This window comes from Lates calcarifer, linkage group LG6 (assembly GCF_001640805.2).
Source record: "Lates calcarifer isolate ASB-BC8 linkage group LG6, TLL_Latcal_v3, whole genome shotgun sequence".
Taxonomy (NCBI): domain Eukaryota; kingdom Metazoa; phylum Chordata; class Actinopteri; family Centropomidae; genus Lates; species Lates calcarifer.
The window spans coordinates 6,568,798-6,596,032 of record NC_066838.1 but is presented as its reverse complement, the minus strand read 5'-3'; the positions used below and the strand labels follow the sequence as shown (position 1 = coordinate 6,596,032).

Genomic DNA, 27,235 nt, shown 5'->3' with positions numbered 1-27,235 from the left:
TAACTGTTTTACTTTGAAAGTGTTGACAGGAAGTTTTCCTTTCCTCTGTACTTGACTCTGGTCCAATAAGCATGGGCTAGTGAACCAGCGTTGAGGCAGTGAGACTCAAACTTTATCCTGTTGCGCGGACACTACTGAAGCAGCATGTCGTGGCTCTTCGGTTGGAGGAAGGGCTCTGGGTCTCCGCAGGTGGTGGAGGAGCAGGCTGCTCCTGCTGAGGAGACCGGTGGAGCACCGGGAGGTCCGGGGGAAGACAAACCCGGGGATAAGTGGAGTAACTTTGACCCGACGGGGCTGGAGAGAGCCGCAAAAGCGGCAAGGGAGCTCGACAAATCACGTGCGAACCAAGTTCACCATTTAAAAGAAATTAAAATGATGATTAAAATGATGAAATTGCTTTCTTTAATTGTTTATTTGCTATTTTAAAATTCTCTGTTTTCTTTTCTTGACTGGACAAACTTTCCCATGTTGGCACGTTCTGTCCTTTTCGTCTGAGAGACCCTCGCGCCGAATTCCATTACAAAATGCCAAGCTATATGCAAACTCTCAGCTTGGTAACCGTGCACACCTTGAAGATCATGTTTTAAGAGAACATCCTAATTGATATGTGTCATACTTAAATTCGGCTTACATTTGTCAGACTGAGCAGTTCAGTGCAGACAATATTTCAATATTTATGCTTGGTTTATCCTCCAAATAACACGTGAGGCCAGGGGCTACAGAAAACTCAAGGCTGAGCCGACTATTGCAATGTTAAGCTCAACCTGAATGTAATGGGGTTTTTTTTAAATCACAACTTTGTCGCAGGTGTTCTGGCCTGTTTGACCACCACAGTGTAGTAGAGTGAGAGGTGGGCGTGTCAGGGAGCAAAGAGGAACAAGGTGTCCCTGCGACCTCAGCCTTTCACCTGCTCCACACATCATACCCTTCATGTCAGTGTGTGCAGATGAACATGCTTCTGGCTGATCACTGTGTGGGGCTGTTCATGCATGCAGGAGCAGCTCTGAATCATCTAGTCATGACTGTTTAATCATATATAATACCCAAAAGTGTGACTGCTGATGTCCACATGGTCAAAATTGAACTACCTGAGTGAATAACTCAGCATCACCCACTGTTTCTCATTTATTTCAACAGGACATGCTAAAGAAGCTCTGGATATGGCTCATATGCAGGAGCAGACACTACAGCTGGAGCATCAGAGTAAAATGAAGGTAGGTATTTGAGGTGTCCCTCTGTCACTGTGTTCAGAAGAGGTAACTGCTAAACCCTGATGTCAGTAAACATAACACAAACCAAACCCTGCTGCAGGAATATGAGGCGGCTCTGGAGCAGCTGAAGGGCGAACAGATCCAACTCCAGGGGGAGGAGAGACGGAAAACACTAGCAGAGGAAACAAAACAAAACCAAGCAGTATGAAATTAACTCTGTACACGCTGAGCTGTTCTGACAGTGAAACTTAAACTAATATAGATTTTACATGTGAACATGTACTGTAAGTGTACTGAATTGTTTTCTCACCTGTAGAGGGCACAATATCAAGACAAACTCGCCAGACAGAGGTATGATGATCAGCTCAGGCAACAGGTAAACCTTTTAAATACACACCTGAAATATCATTTTTACCTGAGTGGATCATTCATCATATGTTTTTAATCCACAGCAATTCCTCAATGAGGACAACCTTCGCAAACAGGAGGAGTCTGTTATGAAGCAGGAGGCCATGAGGAAAGGTAAAGGATAAACCCAGATGCACCGGTGTATTATATTACATTACTCATCCCCTCATGATGTCATGTAGAAACTCTTTTATTATTGTCTTTTGTTTTTAAAATATAAGAAATGGTGAAAACATTTCCCACAGAACATTCCCCACAAAAATAACCCATTATTCATTTGATACACAGGGTTTCAATCATTTCAGTCTGGTTATAGTGTAATAAGAACTTTAAGCATGTAGTTATTGATATATGCTTCTTTTCCTCATAGCTACCATTGAACATGAAATGGAGCTGAGACATAAGAATGACCTGCTGCGGGTTGAAGCGGAGGCCAAAGCTCGTGCCCAGGTGGAGCGGGAGAACGCAGACCTGATCAGGGAACAGATCCGCCTGAAAGCTGCCGAACACAGACAAACTGTCCTTGAATCTATAAGGTGAAGACAAAATGACTTCCCACTTTTCCTTAATCCTCAGAATAACTGGCATGTTATCCTCTGCCATCTCCCTCTGCTGTTAAACAAAGAGGATGGTGGTGAGCGGAGCTGCCACAGTGGAGGCAGTCAGTGTGATAATTGTGTTTTGTTCCTGGCAGGACGGCGGGAGCAGTGTTTGGGGAAGGATTCAGGGCTTTCGTCTCAGACTGGGACAAACTCACCGCCACGGTAAATCCATGTCAGACCTGTCACGCTTTGTCACACTTTCTCCACTGCAGAGCTGCAGAGGATTATGGGAGGCAGTGGTCTTCATATTTGATATATCGCACACTGGGTTTGAGAATGTGTGTGTGTGTGTCCCCACCACCACAGGTTGCTGGGTTGACTCTGTTGGCAGCAGGAGTGTACTCTGCCAGGAATGCCACGGCAGTGGCCGGGCGCTACATAGAGGCTCGTCTGGGCAAACCGTCACTGGTCCGAGAGACCTCCAGGTTAACAGTTGCAGAGGCTGTCAAACACCCAATCAAGGTCAAACCAAATCCACATGTTCATGTTTTTACTGTTATGTGATCAACAAAAATCCAACTCACATCATCTACACAAGAATGATACATGTACATAACACTGAAGCTTTAGATGTAAATAAATGCTCTCTACATATGGATTATTTGATTAGTTAGTTGTTTTTACGAAACACAGTTCATAAATAACAGTGAAATGTCTGGAGTCTTGTCTTCTTTGAAGTTTTCAACATCAGCCTGCAACAGCTTCAGGCGCATCAAATTTATTTTCTGACAATTAATAGAATAAATGGATTTGTTTATTTGCGTATCATCTGCAGCACACCCTGCTAATCCTGCCAAACGGACTGACTCTGGGGGAATTTTAGGACGCAACATAAAAATAGCAAAAACTTCAAAAATGCTATCAGTTATACCAGTGAAGTGTTTATTTTAGGGACTGCTTTGGTCGTTTTTTTCATATTTACCTGAAAATTTGTAGAATGGAGGAGAAACTGAACATTAGAATTTGTCTGTAGAAGAGCAGAAGAGGCTCATGGGTGCTGAGGTGTTAAAATGATGCTTTATGATATGATTAGATTATAACAAATTCTGTTTATAAGACATAATCTCTGTGACTGACTGTTAATGGAAAAATGATCTGTGCTAAAAAAAAAAAAGGTCACCATGCAATTCCCTCTGTTTCTTTTATTTTTAGACAGCTAAGTGTTTGAGAAGCAGACCGGAGGATGCCTTAGAGGGCGTGGTGCTCAGTGTGAGTCATTCACTGTTCGTGGTTTTTGTCATATTGATATATCCAGCATTCATCATTCATGTGCTCATTCTGTGACTATTAATTATGCTGAATGCTGTCACTGTGCTGTGGGTCACACAGCCAGCTTTGGAGGAGCGTGTGAGGGACATTGCCATTGCCACTTGTAACACCAAACAGAACAAAGGCCTGTACAGGAACATCCTGATGTATGGACCCCCTGGAACTGGAAAAACACTCTTTGCTAAGGTATGGCTCAGTCAGACACCTTTAAATTTTCCTGTCTTTTCATGTTAATGATATTTATGGCTTTAGGAGACAGTTGAAGGTGAGTAGGGTGACTTTTAGAATAAATAAAAGTGTGTTACTGCTGATTTACACACTACAGCACTGATACAAACTAGTATAGCATTTCTTTCTTTTTTGTCTCTGTTTTCTGACCAAAGCTCTTTCCACTGCCTTTCAGAAACTGGCTCTCCATTCAGGAATGGACTATGCCATCATGACAGGTGGGGACGTGGCACCCATGGGGCGCGATGGAGTCACTGCCATGCACAAAGTGTTTGACTGGGCCAGCACCAGCAGGCGAGGGTACGGCTCTTTAAACTGCTTCTTTAATGCTCAATGAATTAGCTCTATAGTGTGTATCAGCTGTTAGATATTGACTGAAAGTTCAGTAGTGTGGACATGTTGCATATGTACCTGATTTTATTTCCATTTTTATTTATTAAATAATTACATTAAAGGTCTTAAGGAAAATGTTAGCTCATGAGCTCATTCTCTTTGATGTTCTCTGACTCTCTGCAGCCTTCTGCTGTTTGTAGATGAAGCTGATGCCTTCCTGCGTAAGAGAGCCACAGTGAGTTCAGCTGCAGTGCAATATGCATGGTGATAATCCACTGTGTTTTAATCATGTATCCATGAGTCATGATTTTTTCATTGCAGGAGAAAATCAGCGAAGACCTCAGAGCTACCCTCAATGCGTTCTTGTATCGCACTGGGGAGCAGAGCAACAAGTTAGTGTCTTACATTATTCACTCTGCATGGCTGGGCGTGAAAAGGTCATCGCTATGACTGAAAAGGTCACTGACTGAGTCTTAGTGGTCTCATTTTCTCTCCCCAGGTTCATGCTGGTGCTTGCCAGTAACCAGCCGGAACAGTTTGACTGGGCTATTAACGACCGCATCGACGAGATAGTAAACTTTGCATTACCAGGTCTGGAGGAGAGGGAGAGATTGGTGCGCCTGTATTTCGACAAATTTGTGCTGGGTCCTGCCACTACAGGGAGACAGTGAGTACACTTATATTATTTCATTAACGTCTACTGTTTCTGCTCTGTAGCAGGTGTGATTTACTCCCTCAAAGGAGAGTATTGGTCCCTAGAGTTCGACTTTCTAGCTCAAGTTGCACAATGGTGTGTATAATGTGTTCAGTCCTGAAACCAAAGTGGTGTCTGAGTCTTAACTTATTGCTTTCATGAAATGGTCTTTAAGTCTTAATGAAGTAGTGCACAGGCAGAGTGCACTGGTCAGTTGAACCCAGTATATGTATGGATGAGGCTCACTGATTGTGCGGACATCTTGTGCTTTAACTCGACAGACGATTAAAGCTGGCTCAGTTTGACTATGGACAGAAGTGTTCAGACATTGCAAAGCAAGCTGAGGGCATGTCTGGTCGTGAAATCTCCAAACTCGGTGTGGCCTGGCAGGTGAGTAGAATAGGAAAATAGAAATCTGCTTAGAAACACATCCAAAGCCAACTTTTTTATTCAATTTGTTTTCTTGGAAGGCTGCCGCCTACTCTTCTGAAGATGGAGTTTTGACCGAAGCGATGCTTGACTCAAGAGTTGATGATGCCATCAAGCAGCATGCACAGAAAATGAACTGGCTGCTGATGGAAGCAGGTGAGGGGGTTGGCAAGGTCGGCATACTCCTCCCTAAGGAAATGGCTGCAGGAGTTACAGCGCAGGAAACTGCTTCACTTGCACAAATCGAAGATACAACCCCAAACGTACAACAAGTCCTTCCACTGCTCGAGGTTGTGAGCAGTGCTGCCCAGGCAGAAGCAGCCCCTCCACCTTCTGAGGTGGAAGCAGATGTTATCCTCAAAGAGGCCGCCGCTTTGGTTAAAGAGAATGAAGTTGTTGCTGCAGCAGCTGTAGGAACTCCAACCCTGAATGAATCAGAACCAGCTGAAACCATCGTTGAGACAGCTGCTGCAGTGCCATTGGTGCAGGAAGTTGAGACCATCAAGGACCTGACTGAAGATACTGTGGCCAAAGACACTGTTGTCCCTGAGGTGAAGGATATCGTCACTGAGGTTAGAGAGAGCGAGGGCAAACCAGCTTCCACCGCACAAGAAACTGATGTTGTGACTAAAGAAGAGCCAACTATTGATGTAGTGCAAGAGACAGAGGCCACAGAAGTACTCAAAGAGGAAACTGATGCTGCAGCACACTTGGAAAAGACAGCCTCTGCTGTTGGTGCTCTGGAGAAGGAGTTAGACGTTGTTGTTTCTAATATTATCCAGGTGCCAGAGCCTCCAGTAGCCGGACTCTCACAGGAGACTGTGGTCCAGGAAAAGGAGTCAGCAGCCACTTCTGTTGATGGTGTAGAAACTGAAGCCACTAAGACTCCTGAAGAACTACCAACTGTTGCTGCAGAAGTGGTGGAAATTGCAAACAATGTAGCTCAAATGACTGAGTCCTTGGTAAATGTCGTAAAAGAGGCTGAAGCAATAGCTACTGATGTGGTTAAGGTGGCTGATGCTGTAGCAACCATTGCAGAAGAGATGGAGGCAGTAGTCATAAAGGAGGCGAAAGTGATGGAAAGTGATGCTGTCAAGGATGCAAATGAGGTTGTAGTGGAGACTGAGCCTGAAACATCAGAGGTTACTCAAGAGGTAGTGACAGAGGTGGTCAAGGAACCTGCAACAACTGAGACTGCTTCCAAGGTAGTTGAAGTCATCCCAACAGAGCAGGACCCCAAGGAGACTCAGACTACTGCCACACAGTTGACCCCAGAGGCTGAGACTTTGGCTACTGAGATTGTAAAAGACCCTCTAACCACAGATATTAATGCCACAGAGGCAGAAGTCATCCCAGCGGGGTTGGCAAGGAAGCAGAAGTCCTATTGACTGAAGTAATCCAGACCGAAACTGCCATAGAAAGCGAAGCCTCAGCTTCAGAGGTAGTAAATGAGGTTCAGACAGCAGCTGCAGACTCTGCTACGGAGACTCTGACCACAGGAATTGACAAAGAGCCTTCATCTACAGAGACTGCTGCCAAGGAAGCTGAAGTCACCCCAGCAGAGGTCTCCAAGGAGGCAGAGGTCCTGCCAACCAAGGAGGGTGACACGGTTGCCACAGAAGATGTGAAACCAACTGAGACTACTGAGGCTGCTGCCAAGGAAGCAGAGGCAAAACTGGTAGAGACTGTAAAGGAGGTAGAGACTGTGGTAAACAAAGTCTCTGATGGAAAGGACTCAGCAGATGTTCCCAACATAGAAACAAAGACTGATACAGAGTCTGCTGTGCCAGAACCTACTGAGAAACTCAAGAGTCCAACCACCGAGAAGTCAGCTTCTCTCTGCACAGAAGAAGCTGAACCCAGTCAAACTGAGAAGCCTGGAGATGCCGACAATGAACCACAACCCAAGTCTAGTTCAACGAAATGATCACTCAGCTGCTTTTAAACAGCTTCAGTTTCTATTCACATTAAATTCAGTCCACTCCTCTATCACCATGTCTCTAACTCAGTTACTATGAGTGGCATGATTAAGATAATAGTTTGATTATGGCCTGTGGGTTTGCAGGGGTCTGAGTAAAAGGATGTGTGGACCGCTTGGCTCTGCCGACTGTCACGTTCTGCTTCATTTCCCTTCTCTCTTCTGATTGTCATTGCCATTTTCAAAGCCTGTGGCCGTATGACATTTTGAATTTTTTTCCCTCTAACAGTTCTAACAAGTTCAGACCTTCACTTGGAGATGTTCTTTAGGTCTGACAATGGGAAGCAGTCACATTTTACATCGGGTGCTTGACATTTGTTTTGTCCACTACTGCTAGCCATACAGGTGTTTTACAGAGTGGCTGAGATCCAGGTGGCTGTGTGACAGTCAGATGTAGTTTATATGAGTGTTAAAATGATTATTTGACCAATCAATAGAAAGCTGCAGGAATGAGTCCTAAAACACAGAAGTAAGTAACTTAGCATGTTACCACTTCCTGTTCCCTTGTCCCAGAGTCAATGGGTTTTTGGTTAAATGTGTGAAATACGCTCAAGAGATTTTCTTGGTTTATTCTATGACATAAAATCCATCAGTAAATCCTGCACTCCTGATGTTTGAAGCTTTTACGTGTCTTAAAAAAGGCGACCACTAACAAGTGTCTAAATGAGATGAAATGATTGGGGACGTTAACATGAAAACCGATCTCACCAGTCCTCCTTTACAGTCTCTTTGTGTTTCTACTCACAGTCTTTTAAACGATCAGTAACTTTCTAAGAAGAAAGGATTTTGTAGAAGAGGTCAGAGCTAAATGATAAATTGGAAGCTTAGTGGTGGAGATGTTGATGTCATGTGACCACAGTGTAGTTGGTTTATAGCCTAACATTAGCTTTTTACTTCTGGAGATTGGATTTAGGTTTCAGACATCAGTGGTGTTCATCTGTGAAGATTATCTGATGAACTAAACCTGTAAGGACCAGAAACTTTGGTTGGTCACAGTTTATTTTCTGTAATAATCCAAAACCCAATGAAAACATCTCATTGGCTTTTTGTGGAGGGAAACAGGGTGATGCTAAGTTCAGGGTCGGACTACAGAAATGCGTGCGTGCGGGTTGGACAATTAAAACAATTTAAACATGTCAGCTTAGACTTTAGAAAATTGTTATGCTTGACTCTTCAGCTGTAGATTATATATTCAAAGAATAACTGACTTCATAGGCAGTATTTATGACCATACAGAGGACAGAGGATACCAAACCAAGGTGAAAATATTCTTTTAAATGCCCTCTCTGCCTCTGGATCGTGTCACATTGTACAACTGAATGATAATGGGCTTTTCTCAGTAGCATCAGGATGTCATTGGCATTGTTAGTCATTTCAGAAGTGTTGTTAGTCAGTGCTTATGAAATTTCTATGTGAATTACAATAAACAGAAGTGAAGTTGTCAGCAGGACCTCTCTGTATAATCTGTCTGTTGTTGGTGCTCTGGAATAACCTCTGTGAGAATGTGTTCTCATCTTCACTCATATGATTGGAATGACACAATCAAACATCAGAGGTCACTGTTGTGCTTCAATGGCACTTTTAATAAAACAGACATTTCATCCTCACAACAGCAATGTCTGGACAGAGAGGGTGAGGGGGGGGCTGGGTGAGGGTTCCCTCTGCTGATAGGCTGGTTGCTTCTGATAAGTGAGAGGGAATTGGATAAAGAAAATTGAACTCGGCTGTTGAGCACAGTGTGGGGAAGATGGAGGTGTGTGTGTTTGTGTGTGTGTGTGTGTGTGTGTGTGTGTGTGTTTCTGTGTGTGTATGTATGTATGTGCAATGAACTGACTCATCTTGGCTGGCATTTATTTCTCCTCTCGTGTCTTCTAAAGAATGATAATATAGCGAAGAGAACCCTGACCACAACTATACACGCTCCCCTCCCCCTCACATATTTACAGAAAAAATTAATACATTCAGTTAATTCACTAAGTAACAAAGCTAATTAATCTGTGTTTTTAGCAGAAATCACATGGTTTCACATCCAGTTTTCAAACAGACTCATCTTTCTGTTCCATTCTTATAATCTTTACCCACACAGTCCATCATTAGGTTTTCTATTGATAACCGACTCACACAAAAATCCCCCCACACACCCCCTCTATAAGACTGTTAAATCCCACTTGCCCATATTTATAACTATTTACAGAAGCAGCAATCTAACTATCACAAAAACCCACCCACCCACCAGTCTCGTTTGCCCCTCCCCACACCAACAAAGTCCCCCTCCCACCCGATAGAGAAAAAAAAAATCATGACACCCGTCTTGCCGCCCCGTTCCATACACTGCCCACATCTTACCCTGTTCTAAAAGAGCATGCCAAGTTTAACAATGAACACAGAAAATGTCTCTATACAGAAAAAACACCCTTAAAAATGTTTTTTTTTTTTTTTTCCTTTCCTCCTCCCACAATGGTGGACATGGACATAAGACAAGATTTCAGTGGCAACAAATAATCGTCATCTTGCTTCATTTTGGGATTTTTTTTTTTTTTTTTTTTTGGTGCTTACAGGGGCCAGGTTTAGTCATAAGAAAGTCCTGTCGTGGGGATTTAAGGGGGCCATGTTATGAACAGTGGGAGGGCAGTTTTCCAGGGTCTCTGAGGCAATAGTTGGCCAAGGGCAATTTGGGAAGGAAGGTGAGGGGTCTTAGAGGGGAAAGGAGAAGGTATTTTAAGAGGAGGGGATCTAGGTTTTTTTTTTGTTGTTGATTTTGTTGTTTAGTTTTTCAGAGTCAGAGGTGGCGGGGACTGGGATGGCCGTTGTGGTAGAGCTTCTGCTTGATGTGGACCATGTTGCCGCTGGAGTCCTCCAGTTGTCGGAGCTGGGCTCGGCGACGTAGGTCTCGAAGGTTGCAGAACTGGGGCAGCCATGACCAGGATGGGGTATCTGGAGGAAGGAGACAAGAGGCAACAGGGCTGTCAGAGGAAGCAGATGTTACAGGTGTCTGTTTGAAGTCAATACCGTTTTGTTCTGATGCAAAATTTAGATCAGATTCCTCAAAATAGGGTAAAAAACACCCCCCTTTTTTTCAATCATGCAGTGTGTTTATTTACTGCATTATGAGGTGCTTTCAGTTTAATAGAGTTTTATAGACACTTGAGATGTGTGTCAGGGACGTGGATTTTAGAGACACTGAGGTTTTGATCCCTGTATGGGGGTTTTAAGGGTGAGACCAGAAGCTTTCAGGTTATATAACTGAATCTTTTCCAGACATGTATTAAAAAGTGACTTAATGTCTTTTTTAATGTTACAAAAAGTGCAAACATATAATCCTAGAGAGTGGACACCTTTAAATTAAATTGTTACTTATACTATACACTGTATGTTTTATTAATTAATTATGGCAGCTTTGGCGACTATTTTAAACCACATCATAAAAAAAAAAACATTAAGCAAAAGAAATTGCTAATGTATTGGGTAGTTACTGCCCTGAATATTGTGTACCACAGTGAGTCTGAACAAGCTCTTTTTATGGCCTCCTTTATTCAGCAGATGACAGCAGAAACAGACAGGAAACAGGAAAGAATCAAACTGTGAGAGTTGTGGGTACATCCTGGTGTCTGTGTCTGAGCATTTTAGACACTCAGAACTAAACTTACCACCTTGCTGTTGTATGCCTCTGACAACCAGTCAAGTTGCAGGAAATATGGTCACAACCTCCCCTTCTCTTCCTGAGGTGTTGAATAATGACCAGAAAAGTGTTTTTAATAATGATGTTGCAGTGAAGTTGACCATTGACCTTTTGGATATACAATGTCATTACTTCATTATTTTGTCCTATCAGACATTTGGGTTCAATTTTGTCATAATAGTTAGGTTAAAAAAAAAACAGTTAGGAAAGATAATGTGTTTTGTGAGGTCACAGTGACCGTGACCTTTGACCTTTGGGCACCAAATCTAATCAGGTCATCTTTGAGTCAAAGTAAACCTTTATCTCAAATTTGAAGAAATCCCATCAAGGCGTTGCAGAGATATTGTGTTGGTATAGGCAGACGGAAAAAGACAGAATATTTCAGACTTCAAATGTCTGTAGGAAGAAAATGCCTCTTTATCAATAATCTAACAGTGAGTATCAATATTTTCTCAAAATCACGGCATACCACAGCAACATACTACTGATTATTTCCTCTTCTGTTTCCATACGTTACCTCTACTCACAAATATACGTGAAAATGTGTAATCACAGTATATGTGGTTTATTGTCAACCAACCACTGACTCTTTGTGTAGTTGCACAGACATCGGCTAAGACAACTGAATGCAGGCTTTCGAAGACACCAAATCCAAGCAGCTAAGACACACTCATGAGATCAAAACACACAATGGTGTAAAATCCTTCTTAGCCTGGTTTTATGGTTTTAAATCCAGTTAGAGGCAGACGAGACAAATCAACAACCAGCAACTTAGAGGTCTAATCTCTGTACTGTGAACTGTTCTTCTGCATCCATCAGTTTCTCCTGGAATATGTTTGACTAATTTAGGGACAGGATGATACTGGTTTATCAATTTGTCTCATCTCTGATATGATGCTTTTTTTTTCCAGAGTCCCATGATGGTCCAAATATCACTTCTCTACCTTGACAAGGATACAGTTTAATGGTCAAATTTTAAAGTAAAACCAGAATGGGTGATTTTTTTTTTTTTTTTTCAAAAATCAAATCTTCCATACAACATTTAATATTTTCAGAGATGGACCAGTTAAACCAAAAACTGACCCAGAATCAGATGCCTAATTGTTTTTGAAGCCCATGCTTTATGCGCTCCACACAGACCTCAGACTGGAAGAGCTGATGTGTCTTTTAGCCACCAGCTTTATCATAGCTGTAACAACTTTTAATTCTGGGAAGTAGGGGTGAGCTTTTTACAGTGAGGACAGAGTGACAGAGATGGGATAAAAGCTCGGGTCATTGAAATATTGGATGAGAATGGTAAATGGCACCAATCTCCTCAAGTGCACCATGGCGCTGCCCTTGATTCTCCACATTTGTGTGTGAGATGGGACATGTGACCAGGCATTATTTCTCTGCAGTCAAAGAATATCACAGGTGAGACTGAGGATGAACACTCATTATTTGTAGAGCAGCAGGTTTATCTTTCTGCAGCCACCCCTCTGTACTGTACATAGAGAATACACAGGCTTTGCAATAGGAAGGCCGACCTGCCGTGAAATCAGTGAGTGTCTGGAAAGTCGGATTTCATGAATGTGTGTTGTATAACGTGAAGAGGGGAATGGCGGAGCAGACATTTGTGCTTGTCGGGTTATAAAGCGGAGCCGGCGAGGCGAAGCGAGGTCCACAGAGACAGCAGAGAGAGAGAGAGAGAGAGAGAGAGAGAGAGAAGGAGGGGAGAGCCCCAGACAGCAAACCCCGTAGCAAAAGGCCCTGCTGGAGGATGAGCCAGTGGAGGGGTTGAGGTGTTGGGTGGATGGGAGAGAGAGAGAGAGAGAGTTATTTATAGCTGTGAATGGGTATGCTGTCCACAAGGACTGCTCTGAAGGGTATCCAAAGGAAAGGGGGCAACGAAGACAGGTTTTTCTCATTTGAATAAAAGGATGGAGCTGGAGATGGAGTCAGGAGAAATGATAATGCAAAGGCAGAAAATGGGAGGCGTAGACACAATTGTTATGCTCCTTTAGAGGGGAGGGAGAATGGGGGGGGGGGGTTAATGCTGAACGCCAAGTCATCGTTTTCTCCATTTTTAAGATTTCAGATTTTTTTTGTGTGTCTTTGCAAAAGGCAACTCTGGTATCAGATATTCACGACACATCAGTGATAAGAGAAAAGAAGTTGCAGCAGGAAGCGTTGTAAAGGAAATGGCCAGGAGGAGATTCAATAAGTGAAGAGGGAGGGGAGAGGGAGGAGCTAGAGATGGAATTAGGAGGAAAAAAAAAACAGTGGGAATCAATGTGCATCTCAATGCACTGTGTGTGTGTGTGTTTCTCACTTGCCATTCCAGCTGCTCTCTCTCATTCTATTTATAGCTCTGGCAGAGAGAATGTGTGTAAGTGGGGGGTGGGGATATGACAGCATCTCCATCCTGTACCCCCAACACACACACACACACACACACCCTACCCCCGCCCTGTCAGCCTCACCTTCACTCTTCATCTCGGGGAGGCTAAACGAGTCTGACCTAGCATCAACGTCACTGCCGACACGCGCACACACACACACACACACACACACACAATTGAGGGGATATTCCCTCCCAGTACAAAAGAAGAAGAAGCCTATATCCCCCTTTCTATAACTGCTGCTAATGAATATGAATGTTCCCTCCTCGCTGGGTGTTTCTTTTATGATGATGTATTTTACACAGTTGTACTAATGCACAGGAGAAAATAGCATCGTCTCACCCGCTGCTGCAAAACCTTCCACACTTCTGTGCGAGGCAGCAGCCTGCAACTATCACAGCCTATATAATCCAAGAAGCTTGTTTATTGCAGCAGCAACATCTAAAAAAACACTGAAAAAACATGAAGACCACATGATGTTTTCTATCCTATAAACCCATATTAGTGCACTTTCAAATAACTTCTGAGTAAAAGCTGTTTGTTTGATTCTTTGATCATCGCTTGATATTTTCCCATCTTTGCCTGAGGAGCTTTTCCACGGCGGTCCAAGTATCCAGGTCACATATCACCTACTTTAGCATTATCTTTTAAAACTGAGGATCCAGGCCACCTCCACACACAGGCCTGCCCTGAGTCTGAGCGCCAAACAGACACAATATAGCAGAGACAATATTCAACCTGACTTCCTCCAAATCCTGCTTTTTTTTTATTCAGCTAATTTGTGCTGACAGAAAACTTTGTCAGTGCTTCCCCCTTGATTTTAATCCTGGCAGGGTCCAGAAGCCTGTGAAATGTCCATGACCGTGAGAAACTAAAACACAGTAATCCAGGATGCTAACACTCAGCTCATCAGTGAGCATCTTGCCAGCGCTCTCAGATGAATCCTCTGTGTTTTTGGTGGTGGATGTCTCTTCAGCAGAGCGCTAGACTATGAGGGATTTCATGCCGTCATGTCACGATTTCACACGTGCGCCTAATCGCTGCTTAGCTGTAACGTCACTGAGAGCTTTTTATTTTTTTGCTCGTGTCTGCACGACCACGCAAGCCAAATGATACTGGTGAACTGTACACCACATGTTCTGCCTCATTACATCTGCTGCATTCCTTTTCTTGCACTAAAGTAACATGCATCCTTCATCTGTCAGGAGGAGATGGTATGAGAAATGAAACAGATATTTCAGAGAGAGAGAGGGTGCCGACAGGAGACAGGAAATTAAGGAGCAACTATCACACTCAGTTGGATTTAAACACATGGTATGTGGGAATGTAGCTTTCACTACAGCACACCAGATGGTGGGAGTGAAGTCATTTCTCAATCTCTGTTTCTCAGGCCTAGTTTGTTCCAGCATCAGTGACTGTTATTATCATACAAAAGCAATGTTTAATACAAATGACAGCTTGGCCAGAGTTTCTAATTAGACAATTAATTTTCAGGTAGAACTGCTTAATTAATTCATGTTATCGGCAGCATAATGTAAATTAACAGGATGCTCACTTGGTCAATATACATTTAGTGTATGTATGTGCACACAGACACACACACAGTTAATTAAGGTTTTGTTCTTTTTCTCATGCATCTCTCTGTAATATTACTGTGTAGACGCTCCCATTCACATTATGAACAATACAGAGTTTCCATATCACCTGAATTGAAAACTACGCAAACATATAGACACCATACAGAGAGTATGGGGGTCAGAGTTCAAACTGGGATCCTCTCACTGTGATGTAACAGAGCTGACCACTGAACCGCTGCACACTGATGACGTTCTCAATGATTCCGGTGGACACGTGTTTCTGTGACATACAGCCACTTTTGAAGAGAGGTAAAGTCATTAGTTGCGTTAAAGGTCCTGCACACACATAATGAGCCCACACACACACACACACACACACACACACACGAGTGTATGGGTGTGCACAGGTGTCTCCTGTTAGATTTTTTGGGTGGGACATGTTAAACCTGTGTTTACCGGGGTCAGTGTAAACCCTGAATGCCACACTGCTGGTTTCAATTTGGCATTCCAAACAGCTTGTGGCACTTACGTTGACTGGGAATCGACAGCTCTGTGCAAAAAGTAAACAAAGTACCACTTGAACCAACAGCCCTGTAAAAAATACAGGCAAATAAGCACATACTTCATGGCTTGTCCTGACTAAATTTAAGTAGAAAAGGTATTGTACTCTCTCTGCCAACACTTAAAAGCTGTGAAAAAAATTATTTTCTGATAGAGATCCAACGTCATACCTGCTGTTTCCCTGCCTTTACGGCTACATAACAAGCAGCGCAGCTAAATGAGTCTGCAGACCTCATGTAAGTCCTAACATAGCTCCACCCACCTTCAGCCTGAGAGGAGGTCTAATAAGCATGAGAAAAATAGGAAACAAATCTGATGGTATGCAGGGACGTGTCAGGCTTTTTTTCATTTCGACAAGTATAAATAATCAGATCAATGATGGCTGAATTCCATTTAGCTGCTTCAGTTTCAAGGTCCTGGTACTGTACATGCTGGTTCCATGATGAGTCAAAATGTCTGATGTGAAACAGGGCTATATAATCTTATGTAATCCTTTATACGACCCTTTCTGACTCAAACAAAGTGCCCAAAGTCCATGTTTTCTGTGCATGTAAATGGGTCAACACATCAGGTTTTTACGTTGCTCAGCTTTAGTGTACAAAGATCAAACCAGGTCTCTATAATAAGAGTATGATTTCTGTAAGATATAGATTGACATTTTTGGAAATATGCCCATTATTTTTTTCTGAAATTCGCATGAGAAGATGGATACCACTCTCATGTCTGTGCATTAACTATGGAGCACTGTCCACAGCCCAAATACAACACCACTGGTGAAGCTTAGTAATTAATATGTTATGGTATCTCGTTAGGTTAATCTGTACACATACCAAAATATAAAAATGACAAGTTGTGGTTTTATGCTGGGTCTATTTCTTGGCCACGTGACATCGACTAGTGCCTTGTTATTACCATGAGTTTACCAGACAACCAGCGGATACTCTAGGAAGTCACTGCACCCAAAATAACCAGTTTAATTGTCTATAACATGAGCTTGGCCTTTGACAGAATGGACCATAATGTTTGGATAAATTCTTTGAAGAGATTTGTTGGTATCAGCGATGTGATACCAGACTGGTTTACTGCTGATAAATCTGTCCTTGTGGACCCCCTCTGTCTTGTGGAGTTCCCCAAGGGTCTACTGTGGTGCCTGATTATTCTCTATTTATATAGAGTCCTTGGGGAATATCATCCACAGACAGATTTAACTCCACTGCTACGCAGCTGATACACTGTTTTAAAGCACAACGAAGTCTTGTATTATAGATGTACCCTGTAGTACGTCATGTCTCTCTCCTAATACAAGCTCGATGTCTAAACATTTCTTCCAGCTGAAAGACTCAGAGGTCCTGTTCCTTCCTGCCCCTGTATGGCACTATACTGTAAATCTAATGTGTTGTGAGGGGAACCTATCAACAAACATAAAGAAGCCAAAAATCTTAGATGTTTAAGAGGCGTAATCATGATTTATTTAACTAGGGCATATCATTAAAATTAGATTTTTTTCTTTTCCTTGCTGCTCTGGAGAAGGTCATTCATGCTTTCATCTCCTCAAGGCTCGATGGTCATGATGTGTTTGTGGTCTTAGCAGGAGAAATATCAACATACTACAGTTAATTCAGAACACCGCCTCAGAGGCTAATCACACTCTGTGAGAGAAGTGGCCAAATTACTTGAGTCCTTCTCCCCTTTCACAGACTGGCCGTCAGTTTTAGAGATAGATTTTGAAGTTTTAAATCAGCTCATTAGTGTGATTTGTTCACCACACATGAGCCTGATGCTGATTGAGATCCTCCTTCAAATGATTCCCGTGTCTCCCCTTGTCACCAAGGGAGACCTGTGTTTACCCTCCAAGCCCATCAGCCGTGAACGTCCGTGCCCGTGGATCTCAGGTTTGCAAAGTCAGAGCCCTCTAGTCCTTCCTCAGCGTTATCTTATTTTATAATTTATGGATTTAATTCATATGTAGTGCTATATGCAGTTTTTTAATAACATATATTCCTGCTCAGCAAAAATAAATTCCAAACATTACTTCCTTAGGCAGGTATCTCAACATGGATGCTAGAATTACAAATGTAATTTGAGGGAATAGCCATTTTTCTCTCCAGCTAACTACCCCTGCAAAGCTATTTTTGGTCTTCTCAGTTAGGTTTAACTCAACCATGTGTTAATTGGGGGGTTGCATCATCTCATTATTTCAATTCCTATTAATATTTGATTTCACTTTACTGCATTGCTTTGCTGTTTTGCTTTTGCAGTGTCCCCATTAAGATCATTAAAAGTTTAATTTAGCATAATACAATGGTGCACAGATGCTAGAAGAGGTTCTGTGTCAGACTTGGCATGAAATACTAAAGGTTTGGTATTTAATCCAAACCATTGCTGAAAAGTGATTCAGCCAAACATGCTGTGGGGTGACTGTGTTTGACATCAGCTGTCACAGGGATATCTAGTTTTCTGTTTGATGCTAACAACATTTTAGCTACCAGGCTAATGCTGAAACAAATGGTAGGGCAAGGCAGTAAAGTATGCTATCAAAATGAATCATGATATACTGAATTAAATCTTCTGTTTCTGTTTAATGTGAATCAGCATTTTGTGATAGAGACAAAAAAGCCATGTATTCTATTGGCTTTTTTTTTTTTTTTTTTTTTTAAGTTTTTTCGGTGACAGTGCTGCTTATAACATCATATTTTTCTCCTCTGAATATTTATAAAATGATCATCACAATCACTTGTTCTATAACACTTGTCTTATGGAGGGGGGTTCTGTATTTCAGTTCTCATTAAGGTATGATTTCAGGTTGTCTGATTGGATAATTTTAAGTTTAATATATTCAGATTATAGCAATTACACTTAATGATGGTGCTATTATGTTAGCATATGACTACTGCTGTTTCCTGAAAACAAATCAGAGGATTATTAGTGAAATAAGATTTGAGGTATTCAGGCTTTCCAAGACAGAAGACAGCCATTTAAATTTAGTTTCACCTCTGCTGATAGCCTGCGTCTGAATCATCACACAGTTGGAGAAGAAGGTTTAGCTGTGATTTTCCAAGAGGTCGCAGTAAACTGAGAAAAAAAATCTGTGAGAGGAGCCAAAAATGGGCCAAGCAACGGGGGGAAGGTCATTTTCCAAAGCTCTACCAACTGCTGTGTTAACCTGGCACCTTCCACATACTGATACACGGTGGGTACATATATCTCTGCATGTACAAGCATTTTTCTAATAACATGTGCCACCACAAATCCTGCTCTGAATTTTAGATACTTTGTTATCCCACTCAACAAATTTAAGATGCAATTTAATTTCTGTTCCTGCGAAGATGCGGTGACATGTTTTTTCCTGTCATGTAGTCGTGCATTTGCCTCTCAGCACTCACAGAAAGATTTGGGATATTTCAGAGTTCGCTGAGCTCTGTGTATCTGCAGCAGACAGTGTCCGTCTTACCATAGTAGCGGCTCGCCCTCCAGGCCCTGACAGCACAGTGTAGGACTCCGTCCAGCCACAGCAGCAGCCAGCTGATGCAGAAGCCCAGCAGCAGCCCCAGCATCAAGTCCATCTCCTGCTTGGTCACACTGTCACTCACAAAGTAGTTCTCTGATGAGTCCACCAAGGAATGGTCTCCATCGTATGGGATTACATAGTGGACATGATGCCTGGGGGGAGGACAGACGGGGAGGACGATGGGAGGGTTAGATGTACATATATACGATTAGATCTAAATCTAAAACCAACATACTGTATAATTTTATGAATTAAAGATACAAATTAAGAATTCTTACATACAGATGGGTGACAGATTAAAGGAAAAACCAACAGCCTCAGTCAGCGCTTATAGTCTCTGAACTCTCTGAACAGCGCTGTAAATATTCCCTCATTTGGTGTTTTGATGATGATGGTGGAGTAAGTGTCTGTTGACTGCCAAGGCTACAGCATATGATTCACATCAATTTCTTACTCCCTAAACCAGTTTGTGAGCACTCCAATCCTGCACAGAAGCATCTGCATTTATCATGTTTCTGAACTCATTTATTCAGGTGTTTCCTTTAATTTGCCACTTGTCTCTTTAAACTTTCCAAATCTACTTGATCCTGAGGACTATGGACACTACTGGACTATATATTATACATGTATGAGTGGTTACAGTAATACACAATAATATCACCCTTCTAACTCAGTTGACGTCTTAAAATTTTGAAATTTTAAATAGATTGCACTAATCTGCACTTTGCTGGAAACACCCATAAGCCCTCTCAGGAACCCTTGGGTGTCCAGAAGCTGCACTTTAGGCAAAGACGTTAATGGTTGGTTTGTGATTGTGAATTAGCAGAAAAAGCTCACAGCCTGAAAAGGGAATGAGCGATACTTTGCTACCACCTTTACCAACTACTGCTGAGGTGCCTTTTCAACAAGGCACTGATTTCTGTATCAAAACAGGAACCTGCTCAATAAAACACGTGCAAGTATGTTTCTTGAGTTATCTGAGGCAAAAGTGGGCTTCGTCTTTTTCATTTTGTAATTAGAATATTTTAAATTCAAACTAAAGACTAGAAAGTCTGTTTTCTAAACAGGAGAAGTATGAAAAGACTCAATATGAAGCCAATTTTAATTGTTTTCCACAAATCCACAGGGTGCCTGATTGCTACTAACCAGGTGCTCAAATCCCACAGGCGAAGACAGAGGTGGTGAAAAATATGGAAATGTTTCACTGATTGAATGTTAATTTAATGTTTGCAGTAGATCAGAAAACACGTGAGTCTGCTTCATTACAGATATGGGACGACATGCATGATAACATTACAGGCAGCTGCGTGTATCAACTGTTGCAGCAGCTTCACTCTACTCCACTTTAAAACAGATGCACCCAGTTGATATGAAAGTCTTACTATGGTATTACCTGCTCTCCTGAGAGGGGAAGAGAGCTTTTAACAAAAACTAACAACACAGGCAGTTGTCTGAACGCTGTAAGGGAACACAGTGGGAGCGGAGAGATTTAACTGCTGGAAGTGAAACAGATACACTCACATACTTTGGGATATTACACTGATAACAGGCTTGGACTGGTGCAGGTTTTTTAGGGCCATTACCAAAACTTTTCATGATGAAAGAACACTCCAGCAGTTTAGTATTGCACTTGAGGGACTTGCAGGAGACAGATTTTTTTTAAAACGTGGAGTCAAACCTTAAGCAGCAGAGGCTGAGATATCCTGACTTTTAATCCCTACTGTGGGCCGAGGTCCAAAACGTTTTCTATAATGAAACATGATCGTGTTTTTCATTAGGTGCTCCCGGCACTGTGAATGTCCACATCTCAGAAACTCAACACCATGAGTTTGTAACACACAATAAATGTCTGCATGTTCTCACTGACATAACATCTGTAAGCTGCTATCTTTAGTTGAATAGAAGTATGTACTAATGTTTCCGACTCGTTTGGCATAAACTCAGGAAGAAGTGAGAATCATGAGCATCTGTAGACAATGAACGAATCTCCTCCTACAGAAATGCAACTTCACAAACAGAAAATCCACCCACACTGTTTGATTGACAGATGATCTCTGGGAAGTGTGGTGCAGAAACACAACACTTTGTACTAAATGTAGAGAGAGAGAAAAACTGATCTTGCAGATTAGCACCTTAAGTATCTTAGTGAAGAAGTACAGCCACATGGGGGACCAAACCCCACTGTTAGACCTCACTGACCTGAGCCAGGCTGCCACTGAGGTCCATTAACACCAAGACATTTTCACTATAAACAAAAGCTATAAGTAAAGATAAGACGAACTCTTCCTCCACATCTTTCTTTTCCCTGAAGAGGACTTTTGCGCGTAAACCAGTAAAGAAATGAAGGGATTATTTCATGCTGTCTGTGTATTTCTAAACTGACTTAAGTCCTGTTCACCTGTGCCCTATGAAGCTTTGTATGTGTGTCTTCACTTTTGGTATAAAAATGAAAATCATTCAGCAAGCATTTTGGGGTGAAAATGCCTCAGTAAGAGCATTTAGATCATCTCAGGAGAACTGTCCTGCAGCCTCACAAAACAGCATGACACCAATAAGGGTGCACCTACTCCTGCATCTCCTCTCTGCCACAGAGAGGCAGCTTATTGTAGGCCAGGCTTTGGCCCGTCAGAGGAGCTACAACTATGTCCAAATCAGTGCACAGAGGCTGCCAAATAAAATGACACTGGCTGTGTCCTCGAGGCTGATAAGGTGAGCACTGTGGGCGTCACGACACCTCTGTGGCTCACGGATGGAAGGGCGGGCGAGCAAAGCCCGGACTCAGCTCTGTTCATCCACGTATCCCACATTTCTGCTGTTTACGTGAAAACAGATGACTGACTCTCATTCAGGAGTGTTTCCAGGTCAGTGAAAGACACTGTGGTTACAGTAACCTGAAAACTAAGAGGAGGAGCAGAGGTTTGACTGTGCATACTGTCCACTGCTATGTAGTTTTATTTCATCCATACCTATGCATTAAACAAATAGGAGACAAATAGATAAAGAAATCAATTCATAATGCTTCTGATATGCAAGGATGGCATGATTGTCAAAATATTACAAAATAAGATGCATCATCTAGTCATAACCCTGTCTCCAAACATGCTTTTTTTGGTCTTGATCAGTGTATCACATCACATACATCGCAGCGTGTGAGAAGCCTCTCCAAACTTTGACTCAGATTATCCCTCTCTGACAAGAATAATCTAATAGCACCTGATGATGAAGGATTCCTGGATTTACAGGCTAAGAAAACACAGTGGAAGTGGCCAGTTAATGCTGCTAATGAACTGCCGGCACATCAACCCCCCTCACTGCAGTATGCACACTATAGACTGCTGTTTTGGTTTAATGTGCATCTGTTCAGCTTGCACCAACATGAACAGTGTCATTTCCCTTCCTACAGCACTGATCTGCTCTCATGGCTGCCTGTAGGACACGAGCCAATCAGGAGCTAATATCTGAGGACAGTATAGGGGTGAATCTATTGGCTAAAAGGACTCTTACTTTAAATCTTGTTCCAACATTGTTGCCATACCCTCGGGTACTGTAGAGACTAAAAAAAAATAAAAAGACAGGGCCCACTTGTGTCTCAGCTCATCCACACAGCCCACAGCCTGCTCTATTACATGCTTACTGCTGATGGAAAAGGCATAATAATGCAGATTAAATCCGAATTAATATATTAATGAGTGTCTTGCTGCTGTTTTTCCCCACTTCAAACCCGCTCTCGTTGTGACAGCAAACAGCAGGTAGGCTGATGAGCAGCCCTATAGCACTTCTTCAGCCATAACCACTTCACTTCAGCGCTCATATGTTCATAATTGGCCCAGCAGGTTTAGATTCTCGCCGACACCGTGTAGGCCCGTGTGAATCGCACACTTGATGCTCAGATTGTTTCTGAACGGCCTCATATTGCTCATAGTTCATTACCTATTTATGGCTACACACACCTTCGTAGGCTATATGCAGCAAAGCCCAAATCCTCGCAGCCGATGTATTAAAAAAAAAAAAAAACCATACACACACCGCGACCAAACGTGTGATCGGTCTATGATGTGTTAAAGCGAATAATAAAACCTGTACGAAAACACCAGCCGCTATGAAAAGGCACAGACGGGCTGTGATATCACGTTGGCTTTGCGGGGCTTCACCGCCAGAAATCTTCGAGGCCTCTTCAGCAATTAAGAACTGACGGGTGGGGGGGAAAAAAGCACACAGCACCATGTTTATCCCAAATATTGTAGGAGGATGATGGCATTTACCTTCCACAGTTGCAGTGACAGACGCGGTCCTCCCCTCGTAGATGCGGTAAGATGTAGTTGTGAAAGCGATCCAGTAGTGCGTTCATGTCCATTAAACAGGCTATCGCCTGCAAAGAACCATGCCAGTCAGCTGGGACATGTCAAGCAATAGGCTAGGCTATTTCTACAGACAGCGACTGATTCTTTTAATTATGATTAAGATTAATAACAAAAATAAGGATCATAGAGAAAAAGACTGAAAATAGCTTTGGTAGATCCTCTCGATACTAAGAGGGGGACTCTTGCCTTAAATCGGACTTAGATTATTTATTTATGACAGCAGGTAATTATAGGTAGGCTAACCTACTTCCACATGTCATTGATAGGCCTGCTGGAAGGTAGTTTCTCACAAAATGTTGAACGTATCTGTCACATTTGTAACAACCTGATTAAAGATCAGCCTCGGTGAGTAAATGAGGAAATCATATCGTGGCTGAGGGAGGTGAATATGTCTTACCATTACAACTGAAGCACCAAGAATCATAAAAATCATGGTGGTTGTGATCATATGCATCAAAACTTCCAAACTGGCCGCCGTCCTGTAGCCCGGGTATTATTATTTTTTTACCCGCGGCGGTGGAGACGCTCCGGCTGGGCTCTGGGCGCTCTGTCCCGGCAGGAGCCGCTCATGGAGCCGCCGCGCCGCTCCTGGCTCCCCGTCCCTTCAAACTGCCCGGTCTCCCTCCGTCCCCTCCTACACACGGCGAGCCGCTCTCTCAGCCCTCACTGCGCCCTCTCCATCCAACTGTCCCCCCCCCCGGTCTGTCGGATGCGGCTGCCGCTCGCTCCAACGAGGCAGTCCTCTCCTAATTACCGATGCAAAAGTGATCCGTTCTTCCAGGCGCCTTTCTATCTCTATCCCAGTTTAGAAAACCATGAAGAAAACAAGAGATGGGCTCCTTCGGTACCCTCTGAGGGCAGCCTCTGTATCCTCTCTGCCCTGTTCCAAGTTATTCCAAACCAGGGCTGCGCTTTAACACCGGCGGATTCTGTCCTCCATCGGTGAAAACGGTCGATTTCTCTCGCCTGGACGTTTCACAGAGCTGCACCAACTCCTCTCACGGCCATCGCCCTCGTCTTTCTCGGAACACTTGATAACATCGACATGAGGTCCAGATAGCTCCAGTCGGGAACTAGACCCACCCTACGCCCCGAGTCCAGTCCGGATCCAGCAACGGCAGCTGCATCAACGCCCGAAGCCAGACACGCATGATTATCCCATCCTGGCTTCCAGCAGCTACACGAGCATCAACTCCCACCTCTATGTGCGCGTGCGTGTGTCTGAGCGCGCGCGCGTATGTATGTGTGTGATAGAGACAGAGAGAGAGAGAGAGAGAGAGAGAGGTGGGCGGTATGAGAGAGGAGGACCGCAAACCGTCTTTATGGCAGCGGCCTATAGGCTCATTATTTATAGTGGATACCTGCAGATTCACCGGAGCGGGCTTCAAGAATGGCACTCCTCACGATGATTTAACCTCCCTTTTGTCCAGAGGCTTAACCCCTTTTACCCCTCAATATCGCCACTGATACACACACACACACACACACAGAGTGAGAGAGAGAGAGAGAGCGAGAAAGGCTGCCTGGCTTTCTATTTCTCTTTCAGACATTGCAGCTCTGATTCTGCGCAATTTCTGCTGTTTCTGCTCCAAACATCCTGCATGTTTAATGTCCAGAGTGAGTCTCTAACAACAACAACAACAACCAAAAACAAAACATAAATATTCTATATTGTAAACTTTTTTTTAATAACTCTATATTAATTCTCTTTACTGACACTGACATTTTCTGGCATCATTTTCCTTCAAAACTTGCAAACTTTACTAAACATTAAACTCGCTGACTTTGAGATGATATTGGTCCTGAAAGCTGTCATTATTTGGAAAAGACAAGTTAAAAAGTACAATATCAAATGTGTATGTGACAGCTCAGGAGAAGTGTCAAGGTAAAATCTGGGCCAACAGTTCCCAAATGCATCATGTATTCCCCAGGTAGTATGTAATGTAGCCAAACTAATCAGTCTCAGTAAACAGAGTAAAAAAAAAAAAAAAAAAAAGAAAGAAAAGAAAAGAAAAATAGGAAGAAGAAGAAGAAATGTGTCATGGTATTTAATATAATTACCAGTGAACAGTGATGTTTCAGCACCATGGACAGCAGCCATGAAGCAGCCTGTTTTAGTCAGCTATTAAAGAGAAATGCATTTGCTTAGTCTTTGTAAAAACCATAACATTCACATGCATGTTGTACTGACTGCTAAAACAGAAACACTAATACTGATAATACAGTCAGTAACCACTCTTATGGCTTTGGGGGTGCAGAAGTCTAAAACATCTGCTGTTGTCATCCACAGGCACACAGCTAGTGTTCATATCGACCTCCCCCAGTGAAGAAAACACAGCCAAGCAGGGCACCAGTGTAGCAGGCTCTAATTAAAATCTACAGGGGGTAGAATGGGGGTAATGTAAACATTTAATAGTAAGAGGACTTGAAACCAGAACAGTCACAGATATGAGTGCAGCTACAAACACGGGGTTAACTGTGAGTTAACATTTGTCAGCTATGAAAGTGGTCAGCCAATCATCTGCACTTTGATGGGTGAGAAAACCAACAAAACGCAGAAGAGCTGCACAAATAAAAAGGGTATACAAGCTGATAAAGACCCTTATGTAGCAATGTTTGAATTGGTAAAACTGAAAGAGTCTGTTCATTTACACAAAGACACATTTTCCACTTGGTGATATCTAAACATATGGAGAGTCTTGGTTTTATTTGTAGAGATTTTTGTTTCTTAGATTTCTGCTGTCACTCCAATATGAGTGAATTAAATTTCAGAGAGAAATTATATTTTAAAAAATCTAATGCAAATATTTGATACTCTGGATAAACCACATACTAATCTATCAACTTTCATACAAACCACTTTCTACCAAAGGAATAGTCCTCAAGAAAACATGGAGAGATTTCTCAGTTATCCACAGTAACTGGAAGATTTTGTTGCTGAGAGTACACATTGCAGATAAATTAATCTCTGATTATATGTAGTTGGCAGGAAAATGGTCTGACATTTGAAAAAAAAATGTATGAAACACACAACTACCTGCAATGAATGAGAAAATGTTTTTCTTCTTTCTTCATGTGTACCTGTAGTAATCTTGTCTACCTCCTGTGGATCCTCTCTTGCATTAAAATCCCAACAGTTATCAAAGATTGTAATATTTGCATTTGGTTGCAGGCAAACATTATTCTGCCAGCTAACAGGAAACATCTTCCACTGTATCACAGCTGTGAACCTTTATGTATTAACTGTTCTGAAATAAGCAGCACAGTTTGTCTATGTTCTAAGCAATTAGTTACTTTGAAAAAAAAAGTTTTCTCCATTTGCCCTCAGATTTCTGAGAGACATTTCACATTGGATTTTAACACAGGCCAAGAGGATGGTTATGTTTCATAAACATAGTTTGCAGGTGGTAGCCATACAAATAACCTCATGTCGTGAAAAAAACTTGAGCAAGCCAGTGAAGCTGCAAAGATTTCTATTAAAATAAAACATCAGTCATAAATATAACACTGCAACTTCAGTTGAAATGGATTTTCCCTTGACATAATGTTCTATTTTAACCTAATGTCAAGTCGAAAAATGTACTACCAATAACATAATGATTTGATGTACTGTGTTGGGCTCTCTCACACACAAACATACTGTGTATGTACAGTAGAAATGATATGTTGTCCATGCTCGGCTGATTGCTCTTCTGTTCCACTCAGGTGACTGACGTTGATTGCTGCACATGCACAACTGCATGGATAGTCTTTAGGCCATTACATCTGCTCACACACAATGCCATCACTCACTGAGGTCTATAATAAACCACATGTCAACTTACATCTGCAGATGTGTGTCCTGTTTCTTTTACGCCAGCTGGCTTGGTACAAATGTGTATTTTTTTTTATTTATTTATTTTTTTTTTAGTTTTAGGAAATAGAATAGCCTTTCTGCCTCCTCTTGTTTTCTGATGCAGTTTTATGTCCTCAGGCTATTCTTTTTTTTGGTCTCAGTGTGTCTGCTGGTCTTTTTT

At 42.4% G+C, this 27,235-nt stretch overlaps 2 protein-coding genes across 2 annotated transcripts; one reads left to right on the top strand and one right to left on the bottom strand.

Annotated features, from left to right (window-relative positions):
• Positions 1–55: 55 nt before the first annotated feature.
• Positions 56–9,835, top strand: LOC108882610 (ATPase family AAA domain-containing protein 3-A). The gene is made up of 16 exons (XM_018675197.2): positions 56–337; positions 1,138–1,214; positions 1,312–1,413; positions 1,528–1,587; positions 1,664–1,733; positions 1,990–2,155; positions 2,314–2,383; positions 2,528–2,683; positions 3,374–3,430; positions 3,551–3,676; positions 3,894–4,018; positions 4,235–4,286; positions 4,373–4,443; positions 4,551–4,718; positions 5,027–5,135; positions 5,216–9,835. The coding sequence occupies exons 1-16, from the start codon at positions 145–147 to the stop codon at positions 6,560–6,562; spliced, it is 2,949 nt and encodes a 982-aa protein (XP_018530713.1). The 5' UTR covers positions 56–144; the 3' UTR covers positions 6,563–9,835.
• Positions 9,671–24,634, bottom strand: tmem240a (transmembrane protein 240a). The gene is made up of 4 exons (XM_018675198.2): positions 23,617–24,634; positions 23,121–23,227; positions 18,802–19,010; positions 9,671–10,086 (listed from the first exon to the last, which is right to left on the bottom strand). Exons 1-4 carry the CDS (start codon positions 23,671–23,673, stop codon positions 9,932–9,934), a joined length of 528 nt encoding a protein of 175 aa, XP_018530714.1. The 5' UTR covers positions 23,674–24,634; the 3' UTR covers positions 9,671–9,931.
• Positions 24,635–27,235: the final 2,601 nt, after the last annotated feature.

Coding starts and splice junctions, on each gene's coding strand:
- LOC108882610 (XM_018675197.2), top strand. CDS start 145: ATGTCGTGGCTCTTCGGTTGGAGGAAGGGCTCTGGGTCTCCGCAGGTG. Junction 2,384..2,527: donor GGGACAAACTCACCGCCACG/GTAAATCCATGT, acceptor CCACCACCACAG/GTTGCTGGGTTGACTCTGTT. Junction 4,444..4,550: donor ACTGGGGAGCAGAGCAACAA/GTTAGTGTCTTA, acceptor TTCTCTCCCCAG/GTTCATGCTGGTGCTTGCCA.
- tmem240a (XM_018675198.2), bottom strand. CDS start 23,673: ATGCATATGATCACAACCACCATGATTTTTATGATTCTTGGTGCTTCA. Junction 23,228..23,616: donor TTGGTGCTTCAGTTGTAATG/GTAAGACATATT, acceptor GGTTCTTTGCAG/GCGATAGCCTGTTTAATGGA. Junction 10,087..18,801: donor GAGGGCGAGCCGCTACTATG/GTAAGACGGACA, acceptor TCCTTCCTCCAG/ATACCCCATCCTGGTCATGG.